Here is a 14245-nt window from a genome sequence, read left to right as displayed (position 1 = left end):
ACCAAGACATGGCAAGAAGTTCACATACATGGCAGGTCTTTGGGTTAGGATACGGGTTCGATTCCTTGCCGCTTTTCAGACGGAGGTGAAAAGCAAAAACGCCCGAGTACGAGATTTCGGTGCACACTAAAGATCCCCAGGTGGTCAAAATTAATCCAGAGCGCTCCACTTCAGCACACCTCACCACCTGCGTTGCGTCGGCTTGTTGCATCGGCTCTACAATCAATCAATCAGGTCTTCGGGTGGTGAACGTCACTTTTTTTCTTTGTTACATGAGCGCCTTACCAAAGCTGTTACCCCAATAGTCGTATCGTCTGTCAAATGCACATTCACCAGATTGAGGCCTGCCACATCATACTCCATTCACTCCAAATGCCCGCTGGGTGCAACTGAAAGTACGGAATCCACGCAGACTCGGCGCGGAGCACGGTAGCCACAATCCACTCTGTGCGTGGGCGCATCATCTGCAGGCCACTGGCTCTTTTCTGAAGCGGGCCTGAATCCACACCCTGTACATGCGCAGCAGCCGGCCACGATTCACCTGCAGCCTTCTGTCCAAGTGGTTCTGCTCTTCGGCAAAGCCAGCCTTGGCAAACATCTGGGTCAGCTCGTCTGGAACAGTGGGGGCAGTACTGACAGTTTCACAAGGGAACTACACACAACAAAACACGTATCTGTTGAAGCCACTGTTTTCCCACAGTTTGCGAATGTACGAATCTTTATACAGCAGTCTTTATCATGCCGTGTGGCTCATTTGTAAGCAAACGTTTATATGCATTTGAAAGTGCTGACACACTACGACATGCTTCTCTGCCCTGGTCATTACCACATAAAAAAACACAGCTTTAAGAAAGATTTAGTCTAAATGTTAGCACTACCCATCTAAAATGCAGCCAGAAAGAGGTTAAGCCAGTGTTGATTTTTCCCTCTGCTCCATCTTGGGGAAGCTTCCCCTCTGACCTGTTCCCCGCTTCGAGTTGCCAACTGATCCACTCTTGTACTACTCACTGTTAGTTTTCCTGTTATCTCATTTGATGGCCCTAGAATGCCGGTGGTCTTGAGTTTGAACCAGGAGAATTTTTCTTCAATGCAATGTTTTTAAAAGATGCTGCGTAGCTTTTTTTGTAGCTGCATAGCTATGTTTGGTATTGATGAATGGGCCTGTTTGAATGGCACTAACAGGACGCTGGTCCAACACAAGCAAGTCTACTGAAGCATCACTATCAGCCCCGGGACCCTCGAGGAAACTCAACAACTGCACAAAGTTGTTGCCCCTCTTGACCTGGCAAGGGGCGGCTGGGACTCGCCAATTGCGCTCCCTCAGAGCTATCGCAACTTGACCCTGCCCCAGTGGAATGCCGTTTAGGTGTTGGCAATCTACAATGCACAGGCATCCCAAGGTCCCAATCCAAGGTTTGCCATCAGGCTGTTTCTCGCACTCTCGGCTCCAAACTCCCTGATGAACGAGAGCCGCATTGCGCTGGCTTGGTGACGCCCAGATTTACCAAGTTTAGATGGCACTTGCCCTTGCAACGTCCACTACTTCTATAATGGGCGCTGATATACATGCCATCCTCTCAGCTCTCGACCACTTGTCCTTCAAGACATCTGTCCCACCACCACCCTGCATTCGGTTCCTGACTGAAACGCGAGCTACGGAAGCCATTTTCTGACCACCCTATGGTTCATCAGATTCACCACATGATTAGCCTGCCTGCTTGCAATGGTACCTCTGTACGGGTTGCATGGATACCAAGACACTTGTTTCAGGGTTCCAGCAACCAGGCTGTTCATGAGGCAGTGCAGGAGAGTCCTCAAGTAACTCCTCCACTGGTTGATGGCCCTGCTGCCCCGCTCTCTCTTAGGCAACAGCTGGAGCACGCTCACCAGGCTAGAAGTGGCTAGGCCTGCCACTCCTTTAGGTTTCCTACATAACGCCCCCTCACTAACTCGTCCCGCTAAAGTTTTTATGAACAAAGTTTGCGTGAACGCTGCATTGACCCCCACATCGCACGCAAATGGCATCACCCAACGGGCAATCTTCTGCGGCACTGACCATACTGCAACGCTGCTACACTAGCAAATCTGACCCACCTTATTTGGCACTGCTTTGCTTGCCAATCCTTCCGCCCAATCCTGCTGAACGCCCTACCAAATCCAAATGAGATAACCACCCCAATCCTCAGATTTCCTCGCTGCCCTAGGCACTTTGCACTCGAGAGTGGCTTTGCAAAGGTTGTTTATCCGCAGTCTACCACCCCTTTCTGTGCATTGAGGAACCGGTTATTCCTCTCCAAGCTCTTCAAGTGAACATTACCTCCCGGCCACCTCTCCCTTCCTCTGTTACCCACCACGGTGGCTCAGTGGCTACGGCGTTGTGCTGCTAGCACGAGGTCGCGGGTTTGATTCCCAGCCGCGGCAGCCGCTTTTCTGATGGAAGCGAAAAGCACAAACACCCGTGTGTACGAGATTTTGACGCACATTAAAGATCCCCAGGTGGTCAAAATTAAACCGGAGCCCTCCACTACGGCGCACCTCATTGCCTGCGTTGTGTTGGCGCGTTAAACCCTACAATCAATCAATCAATCCCTTCCTCTGTTCCACCTTCTGGCCCTGGGGGCCCTCGTCAGGTTAATAAAAGACTCACTTCTACATTTTAGGTGTGAATTACATCACAATAACTAAGACTTTTTTAGAAACACCACTCATGAGAGGATGGCACTTAAGTTCTGTTCCTGCAAGCATGGCAAAACCTGATGGCAACTTGATAATAGTGTCTCCTAGCACTAAAGTTGGCATCTCACTACAACCAGAGTCCTTCAATGCTTTTCTGGTCACGAAACTTCTCCATAACGCTATGGGAGAGCTTCATATGGGGACCAACGCTCCCGCGCGGTGGCGCTACGAGTCTGGTGAAGGCGGCTTGGATGGCGGCGGCCGTATTTGCAGTGCGTTGGAGCGCAACTTGCTGGTGTTTGTTGTGTGATATAGCTTTCTAAACTCATCACGAAGGGCAAATTATGTGAACTATCATGCCTCTGACGTGCTGTGTACCTGGTTGCCGCTCTGGCTATCGGAATACAACGGAAAAGGCTTCGTTGTTCTGCCTCCCAAGCGACCGCGAACAACGCGACAGGTGGAAGGGAGCCATTCCACGACAGGAGATGGACGCTTTCAGCTTCAAGTTGAAGGTCGTTCGTGTGTTCAGGAAATATTTCGACCCCACGGACATTATTCAAGCCAATGAGTTCAAAATAAGTGGATAACCTGTGCTTCTGCAGCACGAGAAGCTCAAGCTCCGCGTCGCCCCGGATATTTGAAAACCTGCCGGCGTATCTTACGAAGCCCAAGCCACGATCGCGCTCACAACGAGAAAATCCGTCTGCTAAACGTCGTCGCGTTTCGTCGCCGCACAAATATCGGACTGCAGCTACTGTGATTTTGGTTATCCAACCAGATATTTTGAATTTGGAAAGCGGAGCATGGCTATCTTTGCCTGCATATATATTTTTTTTACTTGCCCGCCGAGCTTCCCCAGGGGCCGAGGCATTGTGCTGATAAGCCCAAGGACGCGGGTTCCCAGCCGCTTTTCTGATGGAGGGGAAAAGAGAAAACGCTTGTGTGTTCGAGATTTCGGCGCAAGTTAAAGATACCTGAGTGGCTAAAATTAATCCGGAGCGCTACACTATGGTGCGCGCCCCATTGCCTGTGTAGCGTCGGCACGTTAAACATCATAATCAATCAACCAATGTTTTTTAACTTGCCGTTTGGGTGGGAGGGGTGTGACAGGCACTGAGCGGGCGAGTTTTTATCTGTTGACACTCTATGCCTATGAGAACAGCAGAGAAAGTAGCTCAAAACTGTAGCATTTACTCCTACCCTGGCCCCTCCGCGCGCCCATTATTCTGCTTCCATTTCGTGAGCGTTTTTTCCCTGCTGTCCACGCTAACTTTACGAATCTCGATTATTGTTTTACATTATTAGCGCGCTATAAAATAGCGCAAACACAGCGCTAACCCAACGTGCTGTACGTTTGCACACCTATTTGCTCAGCGCAACATGTCGCGCCCAGGGCTGAATACAGATTTAATTCTGGCGCTAGTTCACTCAAATCATGCAGGCGGCTGCAAAGGCTAGTCAAAAATTGAAAACGCCAGATGTACGCCTTTTCGAAATGAGAACATAGCGGTGCTTGCCGGAACGAACGAACACTGCAACATATGCGCCTCAGTAACACCCGTGGTCTTGCCTCAGTTTCACAGCTCAGCTACGGGACAACTGACTCAAAAACAACAACTGACTGACTCAAAAACTGACTCAAAAACTTCGCTCGCATTTTCACTGGTGGAAATGAAGAGCAGATGAAAGTAGGCGCATGCCGACGGAGAAACAGCCGGCCAGCAAGCGTCGTCGACCGCCGGCGAAGCCTTCACGTTAACAGGGGCGATCCTAGCGGCAGCTTTTGTCCCTGAATGAAACTTCGGCCGGAGTTTCGTGACCAGAAAAGCATTGAAGGACTCTGCTACAACGCTTCTGCAGACCTGTTCCGATTCTGATGGAGACTGAATTCAACAAGTGCTCATGCACACTGCTGCCTTTCCACTACGCCAAGCGTCGCAGGCCTGAGCTTTAGCACTGTAACCGATACGATCAGAATTTGTGCCAAACAGTTGCTCTTGGTGTCCTCCTCAAACTGTCCCGTCACACGATAAGCAGCGTACTGCAATAATTTTGGAACCACGATGAGTTACGCAGAGCACCAAATGTAAGTCTGCTGTAAAAGTGGGCGAAAAGGAAGGAAGGGAGGTGCACCCTGAGTGAAGAAGTAGACCCTGGTTCCGTCTCCCCGGGCGTAGAAGTTGTCCTCGATGCAGCGGCCGTTCTTGAAGCGGAGTTGTGCCATGTCGTAGCGGCCGTAATCCCTGAAGATCACCTTGCCGCCGGGCTTAAGGTAGCGCGCTGCAGAGTCCACCACGTGCTGCATCCTGGTAGTACGTGAAGAGGGGGGAAAGGAACTTGATCACTGTGGCAGGCTTTTTTTCTCAGAACAGCAGCGGTGTAGAGTCGAAAAACGCAAGTCTCATCTCTTTGAATTTGCACAGTTTTTAATGAAACATTGCGCTTTTTCAGGTCTTTGTTTCAAAGACCCAAACTCAAAGTGCAACTGCAATGCAGTGTCTGCAATGAAGCTTAATTATATAGAGAGATCTGGCGGAGGGGTAAACATACTGCACTAAGTCAACCCTTCCCGTTCAGCAGTGCGTGTACGCGGCCATACGACATGTCATAGTTCTACGCATTGTCTTATTAAAATTTCCTATTTAGGCGAATGCCTGCTGCAACGATTCTGTTCATTCAAAATTACTCCACTGCACTTTGATGACAGCAGTGATGTAGTTGTTTGTAGTAACTGAGTACCAAAAAAGCACCAGGATACCCTAAACCCTACGGTACTAATACGGATGCCAGGTCATGCAGGGCTCGAAGGAAAGGAGCGAGCACACGCTACAGCCCGAGCATGCGCCCTCTGGGCACCGCACCAGTCGCTCGGTGACTCAGAGCATATCCTGCAGCAGTGCCGTGCGCTCCTGCAACACCACCGCATTGCCAGATGTGCCTATCCACCATTACACCAAAAGCTCACCCGAGACGAGGCCTGGCGGCAACTGCAGACAAACACATACTGTAGCTTCCTGCATATCATACACCCCACAATATATCCACCAACATGCCCACACTTGTACCACGCAACGTGGGCTTGCCAAAACACACCAGCAGCCCCCATTATTCGCACCCCCACCCTCGAGCAGTGGGAGGAAGCGCTGTGCAGTTGGGACCCTGAGGACCAGTGACAGTTGGTGGTCCGGGCACGCAGCCGCCGCGGACTGAGGGCTTCTCCCACTTTCAAGCGCAAACCTCTTTTATTTGAAATAAATCTTTTCCAACTTGAGCATTTGTAACAATAATACCCGGACAAGTGTTCAAGCACAAAAATATGGTTCCTTACCGGTCAGGGCTGATGGCACTGAGGACGAAGATGAGCATGATGATGTCCAGGCTTTCCTTGGGGAATGGTGCCTCCCATTCCTTTGTCACATCACAGACAAAAGCGTGACACCTTTTCTCGTCGTAGTCTTTGTGTTCCTGCACATAGCACAACCTCTGCTGACCGTAACGAGTGGATGAAGACTGCGGTAAGTTCCTCTCCAGCACTGAGCAGCTTCGCCACCCACGACAGTACCTCCACACTTTGCCCTTCACATTTATAGTCTTCTTACTGGAAACCTTGATCGTGAACTTTACCCCTAGATGTCTGAATTGTTTTAGCCGCAATCGATGCAATTCACAACAGTTGAATCTGTAAAAATATCTCTCTTGGGTCTATCAACCTGTGCAATTAAACTGGGACCAGGGTCGACACAGAAGCCTGCAGAGCAGGCAACAGAGACGCACCTTTAGGACTGCGACAGCAGTTGGTGAAAAATCGCAGCCGTACACGAACAGCTTGGGGTCCCTGCGCAAAGAAAAGTTTGCAGCTACTGTGCTCAAAGCAAGCACGATTATCACTGCACGAATTTTTCCACACCAACTACAACAGCATTGCAGCAGGCACTGCTCCTTTTTACAGCGAAACTCATTTTTCTGTTATCTTGCACTGTTGCTGCATCCTTTTCGTGTAACACCAAGTTTGGCAACACTGCATGCTTGCTCTGTTTGGAAAACGAGCTGATAACAAGTCCGCAGGTGGCAGTGTTTGGTGCAATGGGGTAAAAAGTACCACTGTAGCAATGCTGTTCATTTTTAATGAGCTAGCACGTATTCTGGCTGCAAGTAATAATGGATTGATTGATTGCAAAATGTTTTTTCACTATAAAAGAGGGTGGCTTTCATAGTCCAGATAGCTGTAAGCCAGCGCAGCAAAGAAAAAAAAAGGTCCGTTTGAAATGCGCAAGTTCTAAGTTCAGCGAGCAACAAAAGGTTCAGGAGAGTTATATTATTTTTAAGTTCAACTAAAACGACACCACATGCACTACACATTGCGTCCCTGCTATTTTAAGCAACAAACAGAACAGAACTGGGATGCAAGAGCTGCAGTAATCAGTGACTAAACAGACTTTTTGCCTTTTCTATTTCTAACTTTCTTTCTTTGTGCTACGAAAGTGTATTTAACTACAGACACTGCTGAAGCTGGCTAACAAGGTAGTAAAATAGCAACTGACCTGTTTACTTCAAGTATGGGAAACACTGTATTTCCTACGCCACAGCCAACCTGCGAGATAAAATCAGGCGCAAAAGCTGTAATCTGAAATGAATCATGCTTTACTCGAGGCTGAGCCAAAAATCTGCTAAGCAGGTGTTATATGCACTACTGAGCTATATGCACTAGAGTTGCCTTACAAGGAGTGGTGAGCACTTAGGCATTTTTATACACATGAGCAAATCCAACATTACTGTTATGGCACAACTGGCTGCCCTTGCACGTCGGCTAACATCAATCGACGTTTTTGTCGTCGCACGATACATTGCGCAAATTACAGCACAGGGATTTGAACGAAATTAACTGCAAATGTTGGAAGGCGCTAGGCATTCCAACTATATTGAAACGCGCAAGTGATACCAAGTCCTTTACATAGCAACTACCATTAGGAGAAGCATAACTCGCAACAACTTCATTGTGACTGTGTGACCTTGGTTGCCTGCGGCCACACTTGAATTAAGAGTAAGAGCAGCAAAAGGTTGCATTTCGAGCAAATACAGCTTACGACACTACTTTCGCATTTGTATTATCACTTCTATGCACTTCACTGGTGAATCCATCTTTGTTGCAGATGTTTTAAGTGCGAATGCACTTCTTAAGCGAGCCTGAAGCGTCCGCCGCCGTCCGCATAGCAACAGCTGCCGGTGCGCGCGCTCCTCGTCTTCCTTGGCAACGGGGGAAGATGGGCGCGCGCTGCCTGGCCGCTGACATGGCACATACCCACGTGGGGGATTGGCCAGGAATCGGGCGTGAGAAGGGCTAATGCACCCACTTAAAGGAGTACTGACACGAAATTTCAAAGCTGAGATCCGCTCTAGCAATCAAGTACAACGACAACACAAATAGGTGTCTGTGAATAAATGCATCTTTCTTTCTTTGTAGTTGTGTGTGTGTGTGTGATCTCTCTTTCGCGAACATTACCGAACCGCGCAAATTCAACTCGTGCATTCGCACTTTCACATTCTTCCCCTCGGGGAAATGCGGGGAATTTTTTTTATTATTTTTATTTTGACGAAGTGGTTTTTAAACAGTCGTCATGATAAACACAGCTGACACGTGACGTGTGTGGGCATCACGGTTGCAAAGTTGCAGTGGTCACCTTAAAACGTCAGACAGACTCTAAACGGAAAAACTGCTATCCTGCAACGTTGCTATACCTTGATAAATAAACGGTACCAGAAAGCTAATGAAGCCTCATCCTCTGTTTGATTACCATTTCATTAAATGGACACGACGTTCCCTGCGCGTCATAGCTGCTACTTAGAAATGAGAATGAATCCAGTCATGCTGGACAATTATCGAAATGCATTGCGAAGCAAAAGGCAGCTATTGTGACGGCCAACCTCCAAAATCCGCAGTGATGCTGCCTCCCCAGGGTACGCCTCTGTGCCATCCTTTTCTGGAAGGTCCTTTGCGGGAATGTTGCCGGGAAGGAGCTCAGGAAATTCGACAAACAACCAGTGCCTGTCCTTGAAGAAGCGGTTGCTGTGGATGCCGTAAAACTTGTCCCAGTACTGAGCCGCTTCCTCTTCGTACTGGTCTGTTGGGGGAAGAACACTAAAAACGTGAACCAACAAAGTAGCATTGGCACCAGTTAGACGAACATTCAAAGGCAGGTTGCGGCACCTTTGAGGGCAGCGTCAACTTTGACGACAGAGTTCTCGTTCACTTTTTGCTTGGCTGCTTCGAGCTGATCTTCGGTCCAACTGACATCGTCCCTGCACAAATGGGATTTTTTAACGCTGAGGGCAAGACGGCAAAGCAAGTGGCTGCGGCTTTGCACATAACCATCTAGTAAAAAACAGAAGAAGTGTGTTACACCTTTTCTGCATGCAAGTTTCGAATCTGGTTGCACTTTTGCTTTATGCATAAATATTAAGTTTCTATGGCCGACAGAGGATAAATGATCGCGGCGCAACAAGCAGCGTTTACCAGTCTAGTTACAACCAGTTTCAACGCGCGATGGGCGCTACCTGAACTGAAAGCAGCGGTTCCATACTCTGGCCCTCTGAGCAAAGGAAGTTCAACGACCATAGATCCAATCGTCATAGCGAGCAAGTACAGGAAGAGTAAGTGTTTCGTAAATAATTATGGCATTGCCAGCGTGACAGATGTCTGACAAACACAATGACGTGATCAAAATCACTATTGCATAGCTTGTCAGAGAAACATTATAAAGCAGGGGTGGGAAACCTTCTGGGGCGGAGGACCGAGTTGGATGAAGCCCAGACGGCGGGGGCAGGCCCCGAGAAAACAATTAGGCGACTTCACAATGCTCACAATTGACAATAACCTGTCTGGAAGCGACATTTATTTGCTCCTGTCTAGGACCATTTGAGGTCAAAACTTTTATGCCGGCCTTCAGATGGAAAGTGACAAGTGAGGCAAGTAAGGGAGGAGGGGCTGACGCTGTGCCAAGGGCTGCGCGCAGCCTGCAGGTTGCCGACCTCTGTTTTAGAGTATTCAGCTATTATTCTTACTTCCAGAATGTAATTGTCCGACACATACGCTGCCTAGGACAATTATATGGGACAAGCCAATCGAAGATCAATTTCTAAGGCTCGCTCGTTATGCATGGTTGCAATAACAGCCAGTAAATGTCTCAAGTCTCGAAGAAAGCCGCTTGGTGCGTGCGTGCAAATGGACTCAAACGCGACAAAACTGATTCTTGAAAAAAGCCGAAATCAACACGATCTCGTACAATTTGAACACAGTCGGCAAAACAGGAAGCAAGACAACCTGTACACTGGGTAAGCTGGTATTGAAAATGAATTAAAACACTGAATTTACCACGCATTGTGTTCGAAGACTCTGTTTTCGTCATCCAGATAACGTTGTCCGAACTGCGGCCTTTTGTCGGCATCTTCCATGACGCTGGCGTGCACAAGATGTTTCACGGGGGAATTGTAAGACAGGTGGCAGGTTAAAAACAACTAAACACGGCCGATCTTCTATCGGACAAGGGGCCTTGCACAAATTTTGATTCTACACATCATTCATATCGTCATAAAAACGAAAACTTATCACTTAAATCGGCGTCTGCTACTTCTACTACACGCGATTTGCACGCGACGAAATGGGTTCGGATACAAACGGCCTGACGAACGGATACGGCTTTGGCTGCAATAGTATTTGTTCAAAACCAGAACTGCCAGAACGACGAAGAATAACGAAGTGAAAATTTCATTTGAGTTGCAAAAGTTTTACGCGCTGTTTCTTTTTTTGTATGTGTGTGTAGCTGCACTCTGACGGTATATTTAGCAGAAATAATCGTACTAAGCGCTACGACGCTTCTTGTTCCGACTAAACGTGCAAGAGCTGTCGGGTGTAGAAACCAACCCAACACGTTGGGTAGAAAAAGTGATAAAATTAAGCAACGTGAACTAAATGGCGCAGAAAGGCGAGGTAAAGGCAATTACAAAAATCTAGCTATAACGAGCGAAAGCAAAGAATATATGCACTTTCGTGAAAGAATTGCCTCTTCTTGAGATTTCGCAGCCTGTATATCTATATGTACGTACGTACTGGGTTATTGGATCCGTCCTTTTTTCTAATTTCTCTTAAAGGCATGCACAGACAGCCTAGCCAGGGACTCAACGTCACGTGATTCGCTTGCGCTTTACCGGACGCACAGGCGGCGCCCAGCCAGTTATGAGCGATCAAGCGCAGGCAAAGCAGCCGTTTCACCCTTGCCTAGCCACGTGGTACCACAGCAGCGAGGCTTCGAGCAAGTGAAGCGATAAAAGAAATTTGGGTGCGCCGGTTGTTGAAGATCATTCCGCGCCCTTGAAAAATGTAGTGTAGTGAAGCTTTCACTCTAAAAGGATGGAGCTCGTGCTTTTCCAGCTCGACTGTTCCAGACAGAACAAGGAAAAGATGCGCGCTGTCCCAATAGATAGTGCAAGCAGGGCAAAGGCGGGGCGGGAGCAAAAACAGAGTTACATGGCAGGTGCGGTAGAAGACGACCGTCTTTCAACGAAATTTGCAGTGAAGCAACCAGACACAGAATTTTTTTTAACATGTTGTCAGCTGTAGGAGTAAGCCAAACAAGTTCGTCAGCCATGCCAAGAGTAGGAAAACCTCCTTATACTGCAACAGTGCTTGAAGCGACTTGGTGTTGTACCACCATTTTTTACCCAAAGGACAAACAGTTGCATGAGCAGTGGCTAAGTGCCGTCAACATCCACACTCCTCCCAGTGCTGCTGTTACGCCCAGAATCTGTTCCGGCCACTTTAAGCCGGACGATTTCGAGTTCAACACCACGCTTACCTTTTATTTTGGAATTGCGTGTAAACACCAAAGGTGGGGAAAAGGCAAATGCACCAACCAAGGACCTTATCGGATGTAGGCTTCAAAATGTAGGGACCGTTTTTAATAAAAAGCCCTTGTTGGTGTGTTTCCCTTCCCTCAAGTTTCACCCAACCAGACGGACTTTTGTCGAAGATGTTCTTTGAAACACCAAAGGTGCAGCACCCTGCAAATTGGCAACACCGTAATAGGCAGATGGATAATCAGGTCGAGCATCCCACTCTCCCCTTTTTCGGCGTCATCGATTTGCTAGGAGCTTTAGAGTGTGCTACGTTGCAACCACTTTGACTTGCCGTTATAACATCAAAGAAGCTTGCTTTGCCGCTGAGACGTAGCAGATGTTCATACCCCACACCTCCAATTCAATTGGGACTGATTGGGCACACAGTGACTAAGGTTGGGCCCATGTCATCAAAACGTGCATGTTAGCCTAAGTCCAGGCGCTTAGTTTTCATGCTGTGTGGAAATAGTTTACATTTTCAGCTTTGCTGTGTGAGAACCGCACGTTGTTTTTAAAATAACTCGAATTCAGTGTAATTTCTGCTTGCGTAAGTTCATTTTATAGGTTGCTGATGTCATAGACAAGTTTTCGAGGTTACCTATGCATCAGCAAGCGCAGCTTCGAACACAAACCAAGGAAAAGTGGCTACACTGAAAACCTCGCAAAGATATTGCTATCACCTACGTACAATGAAACCACTTTAAAACTATATATATCATTTTGAACGGAAGACCTTTGAGTAAACCCTTTATAGCAGCTGATGCTTCAGCAATCTGATGAGGGTGGAGGGGGGTATTGAGCTATTCGTTTTCATCTCATCTGTTCTTCCTGGACTGGCATCACCACATTTACGCTGCAGCAGCATTGAAAGTTTGTCAAGCTCATTCAGGATGTTTGGACATAGCTCATAAAAGCTACAAAGGCATCTTTGCTGCAGTTATATGTGTTGTAACACACAAACAACTCCCAGACTATATTACCTCATATTTTGTAAATGCAAGAGCACTTCACAAGTTCTAGTGGATGGCCAGGGTGATGCACCAGAATGGTGGCATTTTTTGTTAGTTAATTTTTTCTCGCTGTGTGTGCCATTGGAGACACTGTAGATTAAAGGGCAGCCCGTTGCACTTACATCAAAGACAGCCACACCTTTTCTTAAATGTGAAACCATTCAGAGGTGTTAGGGCCCCAAGGCTGCTTCAAGTTGGGCTAGAGCAAGACAGCCCTGACACCACTTTTATGGCCCATAATTTAAAATGCAGCAGAAACAATTGGAGAATTTTTATGGACGTATGCCGCAAGTATGCTGCCTACTGGCACTGTTGATTTCTCGTTATCGACTCACAGTAAAATATCATGGATAGATTCGTGCTTAATAAACTGTGTACGAAGAGGTGTACACCTGGCGTGTGTACTTCAATATGTTTACAGGTTATTGACTGCAATAGGTAATTGCAGTAATTATTGAAAGCAATCAACTGGAAGCAGCAAACATACAATGATTATACATTTTGTGGAACCACGACACAATAGTGTGCCAAGTCTGTGAGTATTGCTACATTTGAACAATGCCATGACTTGTTACTGTGACTTCAATGTGTGTAAAATGCGGTAACAGCTGGCATACGGCCTGGAATCAGTGAAGACAACTGTCACTTTCTCAATCCATAGGAGCAAGCGCAGCAACATTGTTCTTGTGATTTGACACCAGCTGAAACAGGTGTCATGGAAATGCAGAAAAGAATAGACAAACGTTTCACCTGCAATGTTGCAATGCAACAATGTAAAGATCTGTAAGCACGTACAACTCCAATGAGTTCACACGCTCACATTTTACAGCAGAGAAAACGAGATTGGTGAGAAGCAGATGATGGACTGGAATGCAGATAGTACTGGATAATGTTCTGCAGAATCCATTGGCAAAGTTATTCGTTTTCCAATTGCTGAAGAAAGCAATACGGTGTGTTTGGTACTCAAATGTACACTGTATGCAACTTCCATTTTTTTGTCTGTTCTAGTTTTTTTACGGCAGTCAGAAGAATGCCCTATCTCAAGCACTTTTTGAGTACCGTACGTGCAGGGAAAGGTTCATTATGCAACAAACCTTTTTTAAATACCCCACTTTTTTTCACATCCAGAAATTACTTTTTTAAGTGTTTCTCCCTTGAATTGCCTTTACCAGCTACCCAGAGGAACATTCACATAAAAGAGCTTCGGCCTCAGGCAATGCAAGTTGGTACAAAAGATCTGGGGATGCATTCAGCGCCTGCGAAGCGCAGTCACCTACCGTAAAAAGGTTCCGACATATTATCTGAACACTCAGTCTATGTCATCTTTCCAAAAGGCACTGCCAAGCACTAACCTGACATGGAGGACAGCTGCCCTCACCCAGCAAGTCTATATAACTTTTTACGTAGAATAAAGTTCAGCTCCTTGGCTTTGAGGACACAACTGTGGCAAAACTGGAGCTCGTTGCACTACTTAAGGGACTGCATATTTCATTGATCACGTACGTGCCATGACCCTTGGTTGAGTTAACATGTTGGATGAAGAATGCATTGGTTGAGGCTTAAAAACTTCTTTCCAGCAGTTTATGCACGGTGCTTAATGACGTACACAGTGCTGACAGAAGCATTCAGTAGTTCACTGTTGAAGTGTGACAGTTCTTTACCACTCG

General features: G+C 47.1%; 1 protein-coding gene across 1 annotated transcript; it reads right to left on the bottom strand.

The window, feature by feature from the left end:
* Positions 1–234: 234 nt before the first annotated feature.
* Positions 235–10364, bottom strand: Mettl2 (methyltransferase-like protein). Its single transcript, XM_077694270.1, has 8 exons — positions 10049–10364; positions 8885–8976; positions 8602–8798; positions 7221–7270; positions 6454–6514; positions 6008–6144; positions 4813–4985; positions 235–612 (listed from the first exon to the last, which is right to left on the bottom strand). Exons 1-8 carry the CDS (start codon positions 10126–10128, stop codon positions 461–463), a joined length of 942 nt encoding a protein of 313 aa, XP_077550396.1. The 5' UTR covers positions 10129–10364; the 3' UTR covers positions 235–460.
* Positions 10365–14245: the final 3881 nt, after the last annotated feature.

This window comes from Haemaphysalis longicornis, unplaced genomic scaffold (assembly GCF_048455015.1).
Source record: "Haemaphysalis longicornis isolate Haplotype H1 unplaced genomic scaffold, Haemaphysalis longicornis Haplotype H1 scaffold_12, whole genome shotgun sequence".
NCBI classification, from domain to species: domain Eukaryota; kingdom Metazoa; phylum Arthropoda; class Arachnida; order Ixodida; family Ixodidae; genus Haemaphysalis; species Haemaphysalis longicornis.
This window is presented reverse-complemented; position numbering and strand designations above follow the sequence as displayed.

Coding starts and splice junctions, on each gene's coding strand:
- Mettl2 (XM_077694270.1), bottom strand. CDS start 10,128: ATGGAAGATGCCGACAAAAGGCCGCAGTTCGGACAACGTTATCTGGAT. Junction 7,271..8,601: donor CATCACTGCGGATTTTGGAG/GTTGGCCGTCAC, acceptor TTTATCTCGCAG/GTTGGCTGTGGCGTAGGAAA. Junction 4,986..6,007: donor AGTGCCATCAGCCCTGACCG/GTAAGGAACCAT, acceptor ACGTACTACCAG/GATGCAGCACGTGGTGGACT.